General features: G+C 40.2%; 1 protein-coding gene across 1 annotated transcript in view; it reads right to left on the minus strand.

Annotated features, from left to right (window-relative positions):
- Positions 1 to 21043, minus strand: part of FAM189A1 (family with sequence similarity 189 member A1) — a 413737-nt gene that overhangs the window by 153398 nt on the left and 239296 nt on the right. The window contains exon 3 of the mRNA XM_018552286.1: positions 15563 to 15694. Coding sequence (XP_018407788.1) covers positions 15563 to 15694 — 132 coding nt within the window. The remainder of the gene's footprint in view (positions 1 to 15562; positions 15695 to 21043) is intronic.

Raw genomic sequence — 21043 nt, forward strand, 5'->3', positions numbered from 1 at the left:
TAACCAGGGACACTGATCTCCAGACAGCAAACTCTCCCGGGCGCTCCGGGAGTCTCCCGCTCCCGGCCACCAAGGAGAGATACAATGCTTTTTCTTTTTTTTCTTTATTCTGACACGGAGCCGTGTCAGAATAGAAAAAAAAATTATTTTGGCCATAGGAATGCATTGCTAGCCAACAGCCAATAGCAAACTCGCATTGCACCGGCCCTCTGCTGCAGTTCTCCATCAGGTCCACCCCTACTGATTGACAGCAGCAGAGGGCGGGTACAATAGTTAGTTTGCTATTGGCTATTGCAAATTGAAATAGCCAATAGGAATCTAGCAATGCATTCCTATGGCCAAAATAATTTTTTTTTCTATTCTGACACGGCTCCGTGTCAGAATAAAGAAAAAAAAAGAAAAAGAGGTGTTTCTCTCCTCGGCGGCCGGAAGCGGGAGACTCCCGGAGCGCCCGGGAGAGTTAGGCATTTTTTTCTTTTTTTTTTTTTTGATGGCAGCAGAACCGCCGGCCAATAGAAAACTGTTGGTTGGAGCTAGCAGTCATTGCTAGCTCCGCACAATCGTTTTCTATTTTAATTTTTCTACTTTTTTAACAATTTTCCTGTTCTGCTCGGTCCCACAGAGAGACCAAGCAGAACAGCCGAGCCGAATGCCGCTCGGCGGCATTCGGCTATTCACTCACAGCTGTTCGGCATCTATGAGAATAGACCGGACAGCAGCGAGTAGCCTTGATGTTGGATGTTGGATCAGCTGAGTCGAACTCCTTCTGCACTTCAGGTCGGCCGACCATGCTGGGCATGTTCGGCCGACCCGAAGCCACGCGAAGCCACCCGATGTACGGCTGAAGTGAATAGCCGAACAGCGTTCGGCTCACTTCGCTTTAGGTCAGTCATTCACTCGGCTGCCTACGGCAGCTTAGTGAATAGACCCCATAATATAATAAACATTTAAAACCATTTAAGAACATTCCCTACAGGGCAAGTGTATCTGGATTTTATTGCAATTATACAAATTGTTGTTTATCATGACGGTATGCATTGCACATTAAACTCAACTTTTCAAGAATTACCTTACTCTCTGCTACGTACACATAGTCCATTTCTCATAAATCCAGACTTAGTTCCAAGGCAAGCAACAGTACCAAATGAATACACACATCCGGGTGCACAAAAGCGTGCTCAATAGTTCAAAGGTTGCCCTGATAATATAGTTTGTGTGATATTACTATGCTTGAATGTAATTCACAAATAATTCAGTATGGGGGAAATTCAGTACTTCATTTGCGTAATCAGGTGCAAATATTTTAGGTGGGAAAACACCTCACAAATTGCAGAAATTATAACTCTATTATAGGTGCCTCACAAAAAACCAGTAAAAATGTGTGTTTACTGTGACTCCTATAATTGTTGTGGCCCACAGGTATATATTCCACTTAAAATGTTGTATTGTGCATGTCCACCATTAAGGCTCCAGAAAGACAATTGATGTTGAAAATGAGAATGCATATATTTGGTTCCTAGAATATAGGGCTTATTTGGATCAAAGGCATAATGGCATAATGGCAAACATCTATATACAGTCGGTGCTGCAATAGCTAGTATATCTTCAGAATTGCCTCCAAAGTTTTACTGAAATTCATCCAATAAACTAAAGTCCTAACACCACCCAAATGTTCATGTGAAAACCCCCTAAGACCCCTTACATAAACGTATGTACTATCTTCCCACTATGTATGTCTATGGATCTGTATATATGCAGTCTTATTATCAACTAGATCAGGTATCATGCATATAACCTGGTCAGAGGACCACGTACCCATACAGTATAACAACCAAGTGCTCATAGCACTCCTTGGATTTGAATTATCGGCCCCGCTTGATAGAGCGCACATGTTACTAGTGGCATTTGTTCTGTCCTACAGACATGCCATGCAGGGACACAAATGTTGGGCCACAAACTGACTTGCAAGTAATATTATCATCAAGTGAGTGACATAAATAAGCTGTAAAGATTTCTTATTCCCTGCAATACATTCCCTTCTTAATGCAAGACAAGACTCTGCTTGCTTTGTTTACAGCAGTCTGGCACTGCGAGCTGTTCTTCAATCTCCGGTCTATAATGACCCCCAAATCCTTTTCCATTTCCGACTTCCCTAGTGGCACACCCATAAGTGTATAGTCCATTTGCCTATTTTTAACTCCAAGGTGCATTACCTTACATTTATCGACATTTAATTTCATCTGCCATACAGTTGCCCACTCCCCAATTTTCTCCAGGTCCTCCTGTAATGTTATAATCTCTAAGTCTGTGTCTACTACCCTACCAATTTTAGTATCATCAGCAAACACTGAGACATGACTATTCACTCCCTCCCCGATATAATTAATAAATAGGTTAAAAAGCATGATACCCAGCACAGAACCCTGGGGCACGCCACTCATGACCTCCGACCTGTCTGAAAAGGTGCCATTTACTGATACTCTTTGCGCACGTTCTTGTAGCCAGTTTTCTATCCACGTGCACACTATTTCATCTATGCCCATAGCCCTTAGCTTGTATAACAAGCGTTTATGTGGCACCGTATCAAAGGCTTTGGAAAAGTCCAGATATACTACGTCCACCGGCCTCCCCCTATCCAGCAGGTTGGTCTGGCAAGAACGATCCTTCCTAAATCTGTGCTGCATATCAGTTATAATGCCATGATCCCGGACGAATTCCACTAGGTAATCCTTGATAATTCCCTCTAATAGTTTACATACTATGCATGTCAGACTAACTGGTCTATAGTTCCCCGGTTGGCATTTTGACCCTTTTTTGAATATAGGTACCACATTAGCCCTTCGCCAGTCGCTTGGCGCTCTACCAGCCATTACTGATTCCTTAAAAATTAGGAACAATGGTCTCGTTATCTCCTTGTTCAGTTCCTTGAGTACCTTGGGATGTAGATTATCAGGTCCTAATGCTTTATTTGCATTTAGTAGTTTAAGCCTTTGTTGTATCTCAGTTTCAGTCAACCACTCAGGTGTATTTCTTGCTAAATTTTGTGTTTTTTCATGTACATTGAACCCGTCTGTTTCCTCTGTGAATACCAACGAGAAGAAAGTATTTAGGGCCCCGGCCCTCTCCCCGTCTTTTGTGAGTAGCGACCCATTTATGTCCTTTACTGGGCCTATCTGTTCCTTTCTCCCCCTTTTACTGTTTATGTACTGATAAAAAAATGTTGGGGTTCTTTTTACTAACTTCTGCGATATATTTCTCACATTCAACTTTAGCTGCCCGGACTACCAGTTTACATCTTTTGTTACATTCTTTGCAGTTTTGGAATGCCAATACTGTCCCCTCCGTTTTATACTTAGTAAACACCACTTTCTTTTCCTTAATGTGTTGTTTTACCATTTTGTTTAGCCATATTGGCTTTGTTTTTGATCTTTTACTTTTGTTACCCAACGGGTATACACCTGGTAATAGCATTTTTTAATTGGTTCTTGAAACAGTCCCACTTTTGGTCAGAGTTTAGTTTATTAAATAAGTTTTCCCATTCGATTTCACCCACTATGTTGCGTAGTTTATCAAAGTTAGCCTTCCTGTAGTTTAGGCTTCTCGTCCACCCATCCCCCTTCCCTTTCTTGCACCCAATGTTAAAAGCAATCACCTTGTGATCACTATTACCCAGTGTCTCCCCGATTACAATATCCTCAATTAACTCCATATTATTGCTGATGATCAAATCTAGGATTGCATTTTTCCTATTCGGGACCTCTACTATCTGATCCATGAAATTGTCTTGCAGCATATTAGGAAAACGGGCAGCCTTTGCCGATTGGGAAGTTCCATTAGCCCAGTTGATGCTTGGGTAAACTCTATGTTAGTAGCCCAATCATATGTGCTATCTAGCCACGTTTCTGCTATTCCTACTATATTGTAGTTCTCCTCGAGTAACATAACTTCAAGTTCTTCTATTTTATTTGCTAGACTTCTAGCATTGGTGAACATACATTTAATTTTTGAACTTTTACTGGTTAAACATTTGTTCCCCTCTTGCTCTCCACTACTATTTTTAATTGTACCTGTTATGGTTGGTCCAATCCTACCTGGATCCCCTTGGGCAATTAGATTTGCTTTATTGACTACATTGAGTATGTTTTCTAAGTTGGCTTGATTTACAACTTTGACTATGTTGACTGGAGTGAGCCCACTATTTACTCCTATATTTTTTTTTCTTTGTTATCTATCACGATTGGTTGTTTAATATTTAATTTTTTGATTTTGATTTTACCCTCCCCCCATTATCTAGTTTAAAAGCTCCTCCAGTCTTCTAACCATTTCCCCCCCCCAGAAATGCTGCACCTTCCTCATTAAGATGCAGCCCGTCTCGGCTAAAGAGCCGGTAACCGACTGAGAAGTCAGCCCAGTTCTCCAGGAAACCAAAGCCCTCATTCCGACACCAGTTCCAGAGCCACTTGTAAAGTTCCCTCAACTCGCGCTGTCTGTCCGGAGTGGCTCTTGGCACCGACAGTATCTCCGAGAATACCCCCGTAGAGGTCCTTTCCTTCAGCCTAGCACCTAAGTCTCTGAATTCCTTTTTTAGGACACTCCATTTACCTCCTATTTTGTCATTGGTGCCGATGTGCACCATGACAACTGGGTTGTGCCCAACCCCATCTAGTAACCTGTCAACTCAATTGGTGACATGTAGAGCAAAACATGATTCAAAGATTTCTAAGTGCTTAACTAATCATGAACTCCAATAAATATCATTGGTTTAGAGTATGAACAAATAACTTAAACCCATTAGAGTTTGGAAAAAAATACAAGCTTTCTCTGAGACAACACCTACGGTTTATCACATTGAAGTACCAAGACCATGTTAACAAATGTTTTTTTTTTCTATGTGTACTGCCAATTCTGCCCAGCCTGTTATGCTTGGAGCTTTGCCATATTCCCCCACCCCCTTCTGCTTTCCCATAAAACAATGGGAGCTGTTGATGACAGTACTCTTTTTGGTTTGTAGAAAGTATGGGAAAGAGTACAGCTACAAAATGGGGTTGAACTTCCAGGTAGGGGAGGGTGTATACAAAGGACACAGTGAGGACAGAGAAGCATCGGTACTTGAGGTCACAGTAGGGCTCAGGGTCTTCTCTATGTAGAGAGAGGTAACTGTTAGTAACCTCTCCCCACCGCGATTACTCTCTCCCCTCTCTCTGTTTCTCCACTGCTCATTGGAGGGACATAGTAGGGGAGGGGGTGGGTACAGCTTGCTCTGACTCTAGAGAGACAGAGCCAGCTGTCAATCAGGCAGTGGGATGGATTTAGGCAATATTGTTGTGATCTTTTGCAGGTACAGCCTGGCTCTGCGCTGTTAGCATATAGTGGGCAGTAGTGTGCTACTTGCTGAGTTTGGGTCACAGGAGTACATCAGTATATGTACTCCGGTGACCCAAAAGAGAAGTATAGCCAAAACAAAGTTTGGCTATACTTCTCTTTTAAAGTCAAACTCCTATTAGCATGAAGTCTTGAAATGCACAGAGAGAACTGTTCTTCATCTAAGCTGTAGCACCCCAAGTCTACACCCCTGTTCGTTGTGATGATCCAGAAACCCATATCATTTATCTATTTGTAATGCAGAAAAGGTATCCCCCATAGATGTCCACTATTAGCTCATTGGTGTTTCTCACTTACATAAAATCTGATATTTTAAAATTTCAGTACAAAGACGTTCCTTACATTGACCAGTATGAATATAAATTGCCTTAATATGATTGCCAATATATTAGAAAAGAAGTAGATCTCTAGAATCTGGCCTCAGTGGACAATAGAGTACTTAGATTAAGGTAAATAAACTCACAGGGTTATTCACAAAAGGGTGAATGGTTTGGAGAAGACAGGAGAAGTGAAAACTCTAGGACAACCTACCTGAACTGGAGAGTGAGCTGAATTGGATAATTTTTCCAGTTCAGTTATGTTGGCCTAGATTGCTCACGTCTTCTGCCATCTCCAAACTCTTCACCCTTTAGTAAATAGCCCTGTTAGTGGTTATGATTAGGGCAAAGTTCCTTCTCCTGATAGCAGTAGCAGTTTACCAATTTACTTTCATTTGTTACCAGGATATGCTCTTTAAGGCAAATATAATGTTTGTACCCATAGAGACCAATGTCAAGTAATCTTCCATGTGTCTTTCTGCAGAAGAAAGAAGTAATCTGACTGCTAGGAGTCATTCGACATTTTATGAACAATGCCAAGTACACTGTACCTACAAAGGGTATGTGCTAATTGTTTTGGTAAAAAAAAAAACTACTGCTAATAGTAACATCACAACACTGTGATTCCAATTGTTATCACATTTGATCTAATAAATATACAACGATAAAGGGATGGCTAATTTCTGTCTAGAATAATGCGTAATAAAAAAAAAATGTAATATGTTTAATATTTGGAGATTGTCAGGAATAAGTGTATACAAATCTGGCTTCATATATTGAAAAAGAAATCAACTCATAGAATAAAAAATAAAGATCCCGAAATTATCTTAAATTAAATATTTTATTTAATTTAGTCAAACAGTATTACTTTACTTGAATGTAAATAAAAGAGAATACTGAGTCATGATAGCATATACATCTATTTATTTTAGTATCTCCTGACATATTATAAAAAAATGCATACACATGTCATCTCAATAATAGGAATAGGAATAAAGGAATAAAGGAAATAGGAATAAAGGAGTAAATAATGAGGAGGGCAATGCCAAGGGAAAGGATATAGTCACATTTAATGTAATTACTGGACCATCTGGTTGCTCCATTCTGTTTAGCCAAGCCTGTACCATCTGAATAGTTGCTCAAGAAAACACTGCATAATCTTTCTTTTATATGTGTAATGTGTAAGCTAAAAAGCCTATAACTTCCCTGGAAAAGAGATGGCTGGCAGTCTTTTGTACATCAACTAATAATATTCATAACAATAACTAGGGAAAATGGGAATATTCTAATGGATGAATTGAAGATTATTACAGTTTGTAAGGACTTCTGAGAGTATATTGAAACACAAGCTTGAAATGCATGCTATTAAATTCATCATATTTATATCCATTTACCATTTATACACAGTACTAATTAAAACAGAATCAGAATCTTACTTTAAATCTCCTGTCTTCAGCTTGCTGCTGACAACAAATATCAAAGTAGAGGCCCTGAAATGCTTACTTGTTTGCTGAAGCGGGACCTATACGGGTTAGACTATTCTGAAGCTTAACTGACACTTAAAGGCCAACTGAACCTTCAGTTTAAGTCAGCTAAATACATTTCACATGGTTCAAAACAAAATGTATGCAAAGTCTCAAGGTGTGTTCACACCTTTCTGTGCGAGTTTTTATGCAAGTTGTCATGCTCTTTGATGCATGTTCTCATGCATGTTTACATCAATTTTCATGGTCTAACTGCAGAGGTCTGATGCATCCCCCTGCTGAATCAAAGCTAGTGCTCTCCAATCAGCAGGAAACATAAGATTTGCTGATTGCAGAATTAATGGTCTGACTCAGCAGCAGTGTTAATTTAGTCAACTAAAATGTTTTGTCATAGTTTTCGTCATCTGCATGTTTTCACTGATGAAAACTATATAACAACTAAGTTAACAGGATTAAAACTATGATGAAAATATATTGCAATTTTCTCTACTGGAGATTTAGCTGACAAAACTAAACTAAAACTAAAAGAATTTAGATGACTAAAATACGCATTTTAGTTTTAGTCGCATTTTAGTCATCTGAATTATTTTAGTTTTAGTTTAGTTTTGTCATCTAAATCTCCAGTAAAGAAAATTGCACTGAATTTTCATCATAGATTTAGTCCTAATAACTTTTAGGGGGTTATTCACGTAGGAGCCAAAGGATCCAGCCATAGCTTCGGCTGATCCTTCGGCTCTCTTCGGCTGCCAGAGCCCTTTGGTTCAGTCGAAATGAAGGGCTGCTGTATGGGCTATTATATGCTGTATGGATTTTTGTAATGTGTAGAGCTACTAGTGACTGTGCCGCTGAACTACCAAAAGACTGCAAAATAAGCAGAGGTAACTGAATCTTCTTTAAAGTGTTTGTAAACCCTAACATTATTTTAACATACATAGTAGACAAATAAAAGTTAGCTGGCAGTGCCTATGTAGTTAAAGCAGAACTTCATGTAGGAATTATTTTTTACGCTTACATTGGCCCAATGTAAGTATCAGCTGCTGATGAGCTGCTGGAGATGCTTTGTTGGGAAAATGACCTGTGGTCACTAAGGGGTCTATTCACGAGTGAATGACCGATCTAAAGCGAAGTGAGCCGAACGCTGTTCGGCTATTCACTTCTGGCTGGTACAGCTGATTTCAGCCGTATATTGGCTGAAATCAGCCGTACATCGGGTGGCTTCGGGTCGGCCGAGCATGCTCAGCAGTGACAGCTAGTTTTGCCCAACTGTTTTCTATTGGCCGGCGGTTCTGCTGCCGGCAAAAAATAATGCATACATTTTTCGCCATAGGAATGCATTGCTAGCTTACTATTGGCTATTTCAATTTACAATAGCCAATAGCAAACTAGCTATTGTACCCGCCCTCTGCTGCTGTCAATCACTAGTGTGGACCTGATGGAGAACTGCAGCAGGGAGCGGGTACAATAGCTGGTTTGCCATTGGCTATTGCAAATTGAAATAGCCAATAGAAAGCTAGCAATGCATTCCTATGGTAATTTTTTTTTAATTCTGGCTCCGTGTCAGATAAAAAAAAAAGAAAAGAAAAAGCAGTGTTTCTCTCCTTGGCGGCCGGGAGCGGGAGACTCCCGGAGCGCCCGGGAGAGTTAGGCTGTCTGGAGATCAGTGTCCCTGGTTAGCTGGTAACCACGGACGCTGATCTCTCTACAAGTGGCCGGAGATCACGTTTGGCTCCGCCCAGCTGTCAGAAGCAGGCTGTTCTACTGAACCAAAGGTGTCCTGGGCCGAAGCTAGCCGAAGGATCGGTCGAAGCTTCGGCTGCTTCGTAAATAGACCCCTAAGTGTTAACCACTCAGGTCATTTTCCCAGTTGGGGGGGGAGCTGGATGCTTGTGGACTCCAGTGCTGACAGGACCTACATACAACACAAAAAGAGGACACCCATTTGATCAACAGTCTGTGGGAATGGGGAAGTTGTATTCAACAACCAAATGTTGATTTTGAACTGTCTGAATGTCTAAAATCCTACTCGGAGAGTCTGTACTTGGGCACTGGATACAAAGTGGGTTCCTGTCTATTTGATCTCCCCAGAAAGCCCCTACTGGAACATTGTGCGTACCATTACCAGCTCTCCTGCTTTACCTTCGCCTTACTATCCCTCCTCTCCCATCCAGAGATTTGCGGGTGTTGGATGATCTAATAGCCATGAACTATCAGGACTCTTGAGTAAGCAATACCGCGAAATGCATCGAGTCTGTACAATTAAGGACATTATTAGTTATATTGATGCAGTCAACTATGTATGTTATTGTATTTTTGATCGCAACAAACAAAATTGTTTTTATAAACATTTTAATAAATATCTATATCAATAAAAAAATGAAATTTTTGATACATATTGTCATTCAGTTCTTGGCACCTCGGAAGCTCCAAGTTGTTTCCCATGTGTTTTGCGGCTCCTTTAGTGTCACCTACAAATCTAACTTCTCCCCTCCGCTTCCCTTTTCTTTAGGGGTCCCTCAAGGTTCTGTCCTTGGACCCCTACTCCTCTCTGTCTACACCTCCTCCCTTGGTCAGTTAATAACCTCACATGACTTCCAATACCATCTCTATGCCAATGACACTCAAATATATGTTTCTACTCCACAACTTACCCCCTCAGTGTCCTTGCGTGTCACTAATCTACTAACTGACATATCAGTCTGGATGTCGCAGCACTTCTTAAAACTCAATCGTTCAAAAACTGAGCTCATGATATTTCCTCCTGCCTATGCACCTTCCCCCAACTTTTCCCTTGAGATTGATAACACAACTATCCAACCCTCCTCCCATGCCAAAAAGCTAGGTTTCATCCTTTAATCTGACCTCAACTTTCTTCCCCACATCCAATCACTATCCAAATCCTGCCGCCTTCACCTTTGTAACATCTCCAAAATACTCTGTCGTCTTGACTATTGCAGCTTCCTCCTCATTGGCCTACCACTACACAGGCTATCCCCCCTTCATTCTATCATGAATGCTGCTGCTAGACTCATTCACCTAAACAACCGCTCAGCTGCAACCCCCCTTTGCCAATCCCTCCACTGGCTTCCAATAGCCCAAAGGATAAAATTCAAAATATTAACAATCGCTTACAAAGCCATCCACAACTCTGTACCCTGCTATATCTCAAACCTTGACTCAAAGTATCACCCTAACCATCCCATCCGCCCTTCCAAAGACCGCCTGAATTCCAGCTCCCTCGTCAACTCCTCCCATGCTTGCCTCCAGTTCTTCTCTAGAGCCTCTTCCATCCTCTTTACCCCAACCTGTCCATCTATCTCCCACTCTGGCTGCCTTTAGGTGATTTCGTAAGTCTAAACTCTTTAAGGAAGCCTATCCCACCTCAAATTAACCACTCAACCATCACGTTCTCAAACAATTCATCCCCACACAGCTACCTCCTCATGTATCCCTTGCCCCTCCCTTTTAGATTGTAAGCCCTTATGGGCAGGGCCCCCCTTACCATCTTGTCTTGAATTGTATTGTGATTGTAATGTCTTCCTTATATTGTAAAGCTCTACACAAACTGTTGGCGCTATATAATAATAATATACCGGGCGTTCAGCTTTAAGTTTTACAGTAGGGATAGACTAGTGCTCTGCTGCCACTACATTTTTTGGGAGGACAGTGCTAACCACAGGCTTTAAAGACTATGGTAGATTTGATAACTGATACACATTGTGCGTGATAGTTTCCCCATTGCTAGCCAAAGTCCACGTCCCCTGCACTGCCCCCTGTACTTAAAGTAGAGCTGAAGCCAAAACATTTTATTTTATTTATGTATAGAGTAAGGGGAATTATAACCTTTTTTTGTCAGCTTTTTGTTTGCCATCTGTGTCCTGTTTGGAGAGATTTCTTCCTCTCTAATAGCCCCGAAAATCCCTTCAAAGTTAGGGAAATCCCTGGTGGTCAGAAGGCTCACCAGAACTAGTGTCCCCATATATTCATATTCTAGTGACAACCCAAAAGTTTTTCTTTTACATTCACTTTTAGTGATAGCAGTCACCAGGACAAATAGAGTGTCAATCTTCCTAATGGGAACACAGACAGCAATAAAAACAGGTGTCCTAATCTCTCTCCACTCTAGCCAAAACAAAAAAAAGTAAATAGGCTTCAGTTTCACTTTAACTAATGGGCTGATGGCTTAAACACTTCTCCATGCCTATGCCCAGACCTGCAAAGAGTAACTAAAAGAGATTGCAGGTGACTGTGGAAAAAACCCTAAATTAAATATAATAACCGATTTTTCTTTGTTTCATGGCAAAAAGAATATTGTCTTCATAGTTTGCAAACAGCATGATAAACCACCTCTTTACCTTACAAAAGATTCTTGTAACTTCACTCATAGGCATTGTATCCCTTCTTACTCCAGTTCTGCAGTTCTGAATTCACCTAAAAATGACTTTGATTGTGTCCCCTCTAACTGTGCTGGTACAAGAAAGTTTTTTTTTTTTACACCTACCTACTATTTCATCATGCTTACAACTCATTTCTGATAGCTTCCAGCTAAGGTACATATCTTGATATGCATGCAATCAAAATCTTTTTTTTCCATAGTGCTGTTAAAAAACGACTCACCCCTTACAGTTTTCTGATTATATGCCTCATCTGGTAGACAGATTATGCAGCAGAAAGGCAACTGAAGAGGCCCACCACAAAACAATAAGAGATATTTTGTCAATCACAACTTGCCTAAGGACAACTTGTTTCAGGGGATACTTGACAACAAAGTGTTCAGCATTTCAGGCTTGTTAAAGAACTTCAGAAGGCTTCGCTGACCAGCAGGTTCCAATTAATAAGCTTGTTCAATCTAAAATATATTACAATATGGACTAGATATCATTGGTCTAAATAGTACAATATGCTTTAAATTTATCAATGGCTATTTAGTGCAAGGATCTACTCCATTTGACATAAATTAAACAGTTTGTTTAGATTCACTTTCGCAAATCAAAGTTGTTTTTAAACCCAAAGGAGATTACACAGAGATTGTAAGAAAAACATTGTAATTTGTGTTACCATCTCCATTGCTTATTAAGTATTAATCTTTGTGGAAGTGTGAATTAAAATGGTAGAAGGGGAATATACTGTATATAACCATTGCCCAGATAATTACTTTCTCTTGATACTGGTTGCAGGGGCTCAATTTATGGAGGTGGAATCCACAAGTGCAAATGTTCTAGTCTAGTTACCATTTTTGAATTTTGCTCTTCACAAAAAAAAATGCCCTTAAGAGGCCATGATGGATAAACAAGGCTTTATCTTTCACATATATGTTTGTCAGCAGAATGAACAATAAAATCCTAGCAACAAAGCACTATTGATATCAACCTTGTGATGGACAAACATAATTGAGTATTTATGAGTGAAGCTTTGATCGATATTCATTTTTGCTTGAAAAGAAACATTCTATTACAGTTAGACAGTATCTACCATTGAACTCTAGCTGGATTTGTTGTATTTTGTACAAAGACACATCTTGTATAGTCTGTGTCTCAAGAATGTTTTCTAAAGTCCAAGTTTAAAAAGTTGTCTTTATATTGTCTTTATATTTCTATTTCCTTTTTTCTCCTTCATGACTCTTATATAAACCTTTACAAACTCAATGGAGTTAATTTACTAAAGGCAAATAGGTAGCTCACTTTGCAAGGGAATTGTCCCTTGGCTTAGTGAATGAGTTGAATCTCTGCCGAGTTTCATCTAATCATGTGCAAGAAAAAATATTGTTTATTTTCCTTTCACGTCATTAGGTATTCTTTGCAAAATACATTTCTACCACATTTGCTAAGCCAAGAGAAAATTCCCTTGCAAAGTGAACATCCTTTTTTGCCTTTAGTAAACCAACTGTCTTGTTAGTTTCAGTTGTACCCATTACCACTGCTGTTGCTGTTACATTTTCAAAACTTAAAAATCCAATTACATGTCACAAACCTCACAGGAAACTTGTTAGGAATGAACTATGGGAGCTGCCATAAATGGCTTGTTTTAAAAGTGCAAATTGCGGGGCTTCTGTCCTCATTTATTTCACATATATTTAATAATTAATATTTAATGCATATTTAAGCAAATACTCAAATCAATTTAATTAAAAACCTATGGTTACTATGGTTACTAATAGGCAGGATATGAGCTCAAGGCATTGATGCCTACCTCTACTAATAGTACCTCTACTAATAGTTTAGCTCTCTATAGCACACCATACTTTTACACCTTGTTCTTATGGGTATCAGTAACAGTAAACTCCATCAGCAACTGAAGTCTGAAGTCTGTATGTAAAAAAAAGAGAAGCTACAATCAACTATTAAGTAACGAAGTAACGGCTGTATCATAATTTTCCATTGTGTGCTACAGTCTAAAGTTCGTGGAAACACCAGAACTTTTATAAGGTAAGAAAACATAAAGTACAGACTAAAACTCATTGACAGAAAAAAAAAAACACTGCTACTACAAGTGAAACTAGGAGGTTTATTCACTAAGCTGCCGAATGGCCACTTCCCCCAAAGCCCTGCGGCGTTGGTTGTGGGGGTCTGCGGGCAGAAGGGCTTATTTGTATTGGGGTACCCCTTTCATATAGGGGCACCCAGAAGCGTCCCCTACTTGTACCCCTACCCATTCACTGAAGGGTTAAAAATGTAATCGCAATGTAAGACGCAATCCAGGGTCAATCACGCTGTCCAGCGTTGTTCACGATGACGACAACTCGGCAAAATAAATAATAATTTTAAAAAGTCTGGGGCCACCGACCCGTCGGCACGCAACAAACTCCCACCACAGAATGACATTCTGACAGAAGCCGGCAACATATAAACAATCGGGTGGAGCTAGCGGTAAGGTTCCTCCTAATTGATATCAGACCCCTTAGGTCTGGTAGCAATGTTAGGAGGGACCCCAAGTTAAAAATAAAACATAAAAAGTGTGTGGGGTTGCCCACAAAAGTCATACTAGGCCTTTTAGGTCTAGTAGGCATTTTAAGGGGGAACCCACCCCCCCCAAAATGGGTTTCCTAAAATTCCTACCAGACCCTTGACCCAAGCACATGCTGGAAAAGGGGGGACGATCGAGCGCCCCCCCCTCCCTGCACCATATCAGGCCACATGCATTGGGAGGGTGTTCCATAGCCGATGGGGACAAGGGCCTCTTCCCCACAATGCTGGCTCAATGGTTGTGGGGGACTGTGGGCAAGGGGAATTATTTGCATCGGGGTACGTACCCCTTTAATTAAGGGGGTAGCCAGATGTTGCCCCCCTTTTGATTGAGTAAGGGGTACTTGTGCCCCTACTCATATACTAAATGATTAAAAGTAAAGGTAAATAAACACACCACACATTTTGAAAAAGTCCTTCAATTGACAAGTCTTTTATTTTTTTTAAATGGATCCGTCAATGTAATCCAGTGTCCCTTTTTTGGAGGTGGGGTTCCCCCTTAAAATTCCTACCAGAGCTGAAGGGCCTGGTATGACTTTTGGGGGGAACCCCACACACTTTTTTTATTTTTAACTTGTGGGGGTCCCTCCTAACATTCCTGCTAGACCAGTATCAATTGGGGGGAACCTCACTTTTTTTATTCTGCAGACTAAAAAAAAATCATTTTTTTTAACTTTTGTTTAATGCTTCTTTGCTGCAATGAAAGTTTGTTCGTACCGAAAATTCATACATACTACGATTTTTCTTTTTAAGTGGATGCTTAAAACTTCATTTGGGAAAGACATTCGTATGCATCCAAAATTTGCATTATTGGAAATTCATATTTGTTTGCATTCATTATTTCTGTCATTTAGAAATCCATATGCATTCGAATGTATGAATTTCCAAAAATGTGTCTGAATAACGAATCTTTCAGAAATGAATCGCACATGTCTAATTGACACTGAGGTGTGAACGGAGCCTTAACAAGCAGTAATGAATATAATAGTTACAGCTGAGCAATTACAGTATACACACAAGCCTTGGTGCTCTAATCACTGCTTTATGTGCCACGAGCTCTACCTGCCTGCTAAATAAAGAGTAGTAAATATTGTAGCCAGGGCTGAGGGCTACATGCAAATCTTGGTGTTTTAAACACCAACACATGAGACATAGCTTACAACCATACCCAGTGCAAAAGTGGCAGTTCATTATTTGTCTGAAATTTAGAGGAAAGAAAAGAGTATTGCTTGGAGTTGCAGTTATGTTTAGATTGTAAGCTCTCGTGGACAGGGCCCTCCTAACCATCTTGTCTTGAATTGTATTGTAACTGCCATGTCTTCCTTATACTGTAAAGTGCTGCTCAAACTGTTGGTGCTATATACATCCTGTATAATAATTATCATCATCATAATAATATTAGAAACAGAATCTAGCTTACCTTAAGTGTCAGTCTCACAGCACTGCACTCTTGCAAAGGGTTTAGTTTCAAAGTTTCTCCAGGGTTGCTGCAGCCTGATGTCTGATGCTGCATTTCACAGCAAACACATACTCCATCACTATTGATGTTTATCTAACAAAAAAAGAAGACAAGATTTAATTTGTATTCAGAATTAAGTTAAAAAAGCCACTTTAGGCAACAACTGTTAGCCACACCAGAGCAGAGTGTATTTCTGGCGATTTTAAAGTGTTTTTAAAGCAGAACTATGGGGTTAAGGGTTTTCCCCATAGTTCTCCTTAGGGTAATGGGAGGACACAAACTGGCATCCTCCCGTCACCCTAGGCTCAGTATACCGCGAACTGTAGCTCGCGGTATACTGAGACGCCGCAGCTGAAGCGGATCCCGACAATTGTGCCGGGATCCACCCAGCTGCGTGAGTGACAGCTGACTCTGCCTATCTAGAGGCAGAGCCAGCTGTACCTGCCCCCTCCCCCGTCCGTTCCGCCAGTCAGTGCTGGTGAATCTGAGCGGGGAGGGGGGGAATCCAGCCCCTCCCCTGTCATGGCAGAGAGCCGTGACAGGATCGAGAGGTGAGCGAACGCCGGTATGTGTTCGCTTACCTCCCGATCTACTGAGCCGACCTGTGACAGTCTCATTGTCACAGGTCAGCTAGAACTATGAGGTGAGTGAAAAGCACTCACCTCATAGTTCTCCTTTAAGCACGCAAACACACTTTTAAAAAGCATTTTGCAAGCTTTGTGCTTACCTTTTTGCATGTATCAAGCTTTTGGTATTTTTGTTCTGTTAAATTGAAAGCAGTTCTAGAGGTGGACAGCAGTTCTTCAAAAGCAAAAACACACACAAAAACTTGTGTAAACACTTGTGCCGAGGGTTTACAGGCTTTGAGCTTCACGCTCCAAGTGACTGAGCATAGAGATGTGAATAGTCACAATAAAAAAGAACGGATTTTGATATTGAGCATTGTCACGCATGGGGAAATGTGCAAAAACACCTGATAAAATGCTCAGGTGTAAATAGGGACTGTCAGGCTTATTCACAAAAGGGTGAAGAGTTTGGAGAAGGCAGGAGAAGTGAACAATCTAGGGCAACATAGCTGAAATGGAAAGTGAGCTGAATTGGAGAATGTTTCCAAATCAGCTATTTTGTCCTAGATTGTTCAATTCTCCTGACTTCTCCAAATTCTTCACCCTTTTGTGAATAACCTTGTATATGTCATTAAGAAAATATACTACTTTTATTAAAGTCAAACTACATTTGTCTCCTATGTTCTCATGAAGCCAAATCTTTCCAAAGCCACTTACAATGGATGCGGCTCCTTGATGTTTAAAATTTTTCATTTTCTGAGTCTCCCCTGAGCACTGGTGCTGATATCCTGTTTTAGGGCCCAGTCCCACCATATCCAGTGTATTCCAGTGCGGTTTGAGCCGGAACGCACTGGATCGCCTAGATCAATCTGGGGAGCGTTCTAGGGCGGGAGGGGGCATGCCGGTGCCATTCATGTCAATGGCACCACAGACACGCCCCCTCGTCTGCGGTGCCATCGCCCGACTCGACTGACTTCGACATTTTAGAGGAGTTTTTACAAGAGATCTGCCAATGGGGACAAATGTTCTGGTGACAGCTATTAACGATTCTTCTTCAGCACGAGAAGTAAAGGAAAATCTCCCAAGGGGAGGCACAGACAGCAAACAATAATCTGATAGTTGTTTTACTATCCTCTACTCTACTGAAAACAAACAAAACAACTTTGGCTGTACACATAACATAGGGGTGCAGTCCATGGGGCAGAATGGATAAAGACCACAGGTGTTTTTTGGACAGATAAAACTGAACAATGCCTCATTAATACCTGCACATCAATATTGTATTCATGACCACTGGGTTAGTTATCATTAGGTGTTACATTTGTATGTTAAATATCCTAACAAACATAACAACATGATACAGTACACGATTATATATTTCGGGACATCTGTTTACCATTTTCCAGTAAGAAATATTATGAAGCAGTTTGTTTGAAAAAATACACAATAAAATAAAATGAGAACAATGTAACTTTATATACATCAGATTTAGAATGTAAAATCAGTCGTCTACAGATGTATCTAGGCTGTTATAATAGTTGGAAACTAAGCAAACCAAAAATGTAATGCTGGGTCACTGACCCCTCCTGGGGATGACAAAAATAGACTCAGGTGTGAAAAAAACATGTTGTACAGGCTGGGAATTCACACTTTGAAATGTGTGTTCTTTGCTACATTGAGTTTTTTTTCACTGGAGAACTGATGTAATAGTAAATGGTACACTAAAAAAATCAATACATTCTTCAGAAGGAAAAAGGCTTCCCTACTTGATGCGTTATTGCACTTTGTGCTCAGAGACAGAACAAGGCAAAAAGTTAAACTAAAGAAAATTAACACTTTCATAGGTCTTGCACTTAAAAATGTTTTGAGGTTATTGATTACATTTAGTATAAGACCTTCGATTCCAATTTACATTCAGTGACAGCTTTCTGTCCCCTAACAGAATATAATCAAAGGGGCGGAGCAAGCCCTGATATGTCATGACTCCCTCCGCCCCTTTGTTGACATTTGGGAAAAGACCTGTCATTTGCAGCAGTTCGTCAGGGTCGGACATGGCAGCAGGAGGCAGGGATTTTTTCTTTCAGCAAATTTGCAGTCCTCATCAACTGAGAATGATGAAGACAACATGATTGAGCTGTGGAATACATCGATGGACTTTTTTTTTTTTTTTAATAAAAGAATTGTCAAAAACTGTGTTGCTTTTTTTTCAAATAAAGGACTTTTTAGTACGGTGTGGTGTGTTTATTTACTTATTTTACTGTTATTTGATGAATTAGTAGGGGGTAACAACTACCCCTTACTCATTCATAATGGGGTAGCATCTGGATGCCCCCTTTATAAAAGGGGGCACCCAGATTCTTTTAAGCCACACTGCCCATAGACTCCCAAAACCACAAGGTCAGGGTTGTGGGGAAGAGGCCCCTATCCTCATAGACATGGGGACAAGGTGCTTTGGCCTTGGGTCCCCCCCTGGCAAAGCACCATCCCCATGTTGAGGGTATGTGGCCTGGGATGGTGCTGGAGGGGCACAGTCGTCTCCCCCTTCTTTCTCTGCCAGGCTGCTGCTCAGATCCAGGGTCTGGATCAAGGGAATTTCAATTTGGAATGAAATAAAATGAATCTTACATGTCTAATATATATATAAATATACACTGTATATATAAAACAATACATGTATTGTCCCCATATAATGTGGCATGGATATCTATAATAGTACTCATAATTATGGATAAGCTCAGGTTTAGACAGCGTTCGGTGAAATCATGGTGCTGTCTTTCACAGTTTCTGAACACAATTCTGGGTGGACTTCACCATTTAAATCATTTGTAAATAATGTTTTATTTGACCTTTTCTGTGCCATAAATCAAACATGAAAGTGAGAGCACTTCATGAATTACATTATTTTATTCCTGTAAGAGAATGCTCTGCTCAACATCTAAAGAAGTCTGGATGGTATCCAAAACTCATTATATATACTACAGGACAAGGCACAATTTCTACAAACATTAAGCTTGTAGACTGTGAGCAGAAAAATATAGCTGTCAATATGGGAATACTCCCTGACTGCTCGGTCTTCAAAAAGCCAAGACTGGCAACCTGGAAATACTAGCACATAGCAAAAGAGTAAGTGCATGTCTGAAAATATTTGAGGGCTGCTGTACACTGCCCCATTCTGAAATAATGGTCGTGTAAGAAATTCATAGAGCATTATTAAATTCAGCTTTATGAGCAGGTTACTAAACGTTTATGTTACTGCTGAGAATAAGACAAACCCAGTATTAGATTTAGCCTGAACCATCCCCACACCCAGAAGAGCAATATACATTGAATGCAGGTATAGACACAATGCACAGAAGAGTGTATATTTCCAGTGTCTTTCCACAGAAGACTGTACATTTGGTGCAGACACAGAATGAAGACAGCACGTAGTAAATATTCAGCTCACAGTCAATGGTAGTTTGAATATGCCACAGATTTTTAAGTGACATAATTTACTGAAGTGCAGTATGTTTAATCATGACTGACAGTTTTCATTAGCAGCTGGGGTTTAAAAATAATCTGGCATTCTGTTCAGACACACAGCTTTAGTACAGGCTTCTTAAAGATGATTTTTGCCTGCAGAAATTAATACCCATCAGCCTTAGAAAGCACAGACACTGTCTCTTAGTATTCTAGATTTATACCTGGTATGATACAAAGCTTAACGCTTGTTTGGGATCTAAGTGAATCTTACTAGCAAAATGTCAGAAGCTGTTTTGAAGCACTAAGAACAAACCAAATCTGCCCTAATGGTGGCCAAACACATAGAGGGCATTTATCAAAACTAGAGCAGACAAAATCTGGAGCAGCTGTGCATGGCAACCAATCAGCATCCACCTTTCATTTTCAAAGCTTAACTGAACAGACTGAAAAGAGAAGCTGATTGGTTGCCATAGGCAGCTGCTCCAGATTTTGTCTGCTCCAGTTTTGATAAATTCTCCCCATACAATTTGATTATCCTACAATCAATCCTTTGCATTATCCAACACCTATCAAAACAATCCATTCACCTTTTATGCAATTAAGGTGACACTAAACTTAAGAGTTAAATCTTAAAAATGCATTCAAGTACCTTAACTATTAACAATCCTGTATCTTATTTGTGTATCATTCAGCTGTAGATCCTCAAATCATCTCTGAATTCATGCTGACACTGCCCTTCCTTCTGGAGGGTGGTGTCCCCGCTCCAAGCTCACTCCTTTGATGGACTACAATCTCAGTACAATAATAAATTAAATGTGAGATTGTAGTCCATCGTGGTAGTGAGCTTGGAGCAGTGGTTACTTTACAACACACACAGGGATCATGGGGAACAAAAGTAGGCACCCTCCAGAAGGAAGGACAGTGTCACCATGAATTCAGAGATGATTTGTGGATCTACAGCTGACTGATGCTCAAATAAGCTGCAATATGGTTAATAGTTATGATACTTAAATGCTTTTTAAGATTTAATCTGTGAGTTTAGTGTCACTTTAAGTAGGCCCTCACATTACACTATTGTGGATAAATCCAATGGAAATTGTATAATCGGATGTAGTGGCTGTATACGTTTTCTTTTGTCAGGCTAAGAACATTTCTGCAGGTATAGACCAATGCCTGTTGATTCTACTAGAAATCTAGTGAGCTTGTCACTTCCTGTGCTTTTTTATGAACTACATCACACAATGTTTGCCATTTGCTTGAAAGTCCCCAATATTAAAACACAAGTTGGTATTTTCCCTCACAGAAATAACTAATGGGAACATCTTGACTTAAATTGTTAATTAGAGATGTCCTCTCCTATATGTCCTAAAGTTTCTATATTTAAACCAGAATTCTACTTAGCACCACCTGAAAA

This window comes from Nanorana parkeri, unplaced genomic scaffold (assembly GCF_000935625.1).
Source record: "Nanorana parkeri isolate BGI_ZX_2015 unplaced genomic scaffold, ASM93562v1 scaffold82, whole genome shotgun sequence".
Taxonomy (NCBI): domain Eukaryota; kingdom Metazoa; phylum Chordata; class Amphibia; order Anura; family Dicroglossidae; genus Nanorana; species Nanorana parkeri.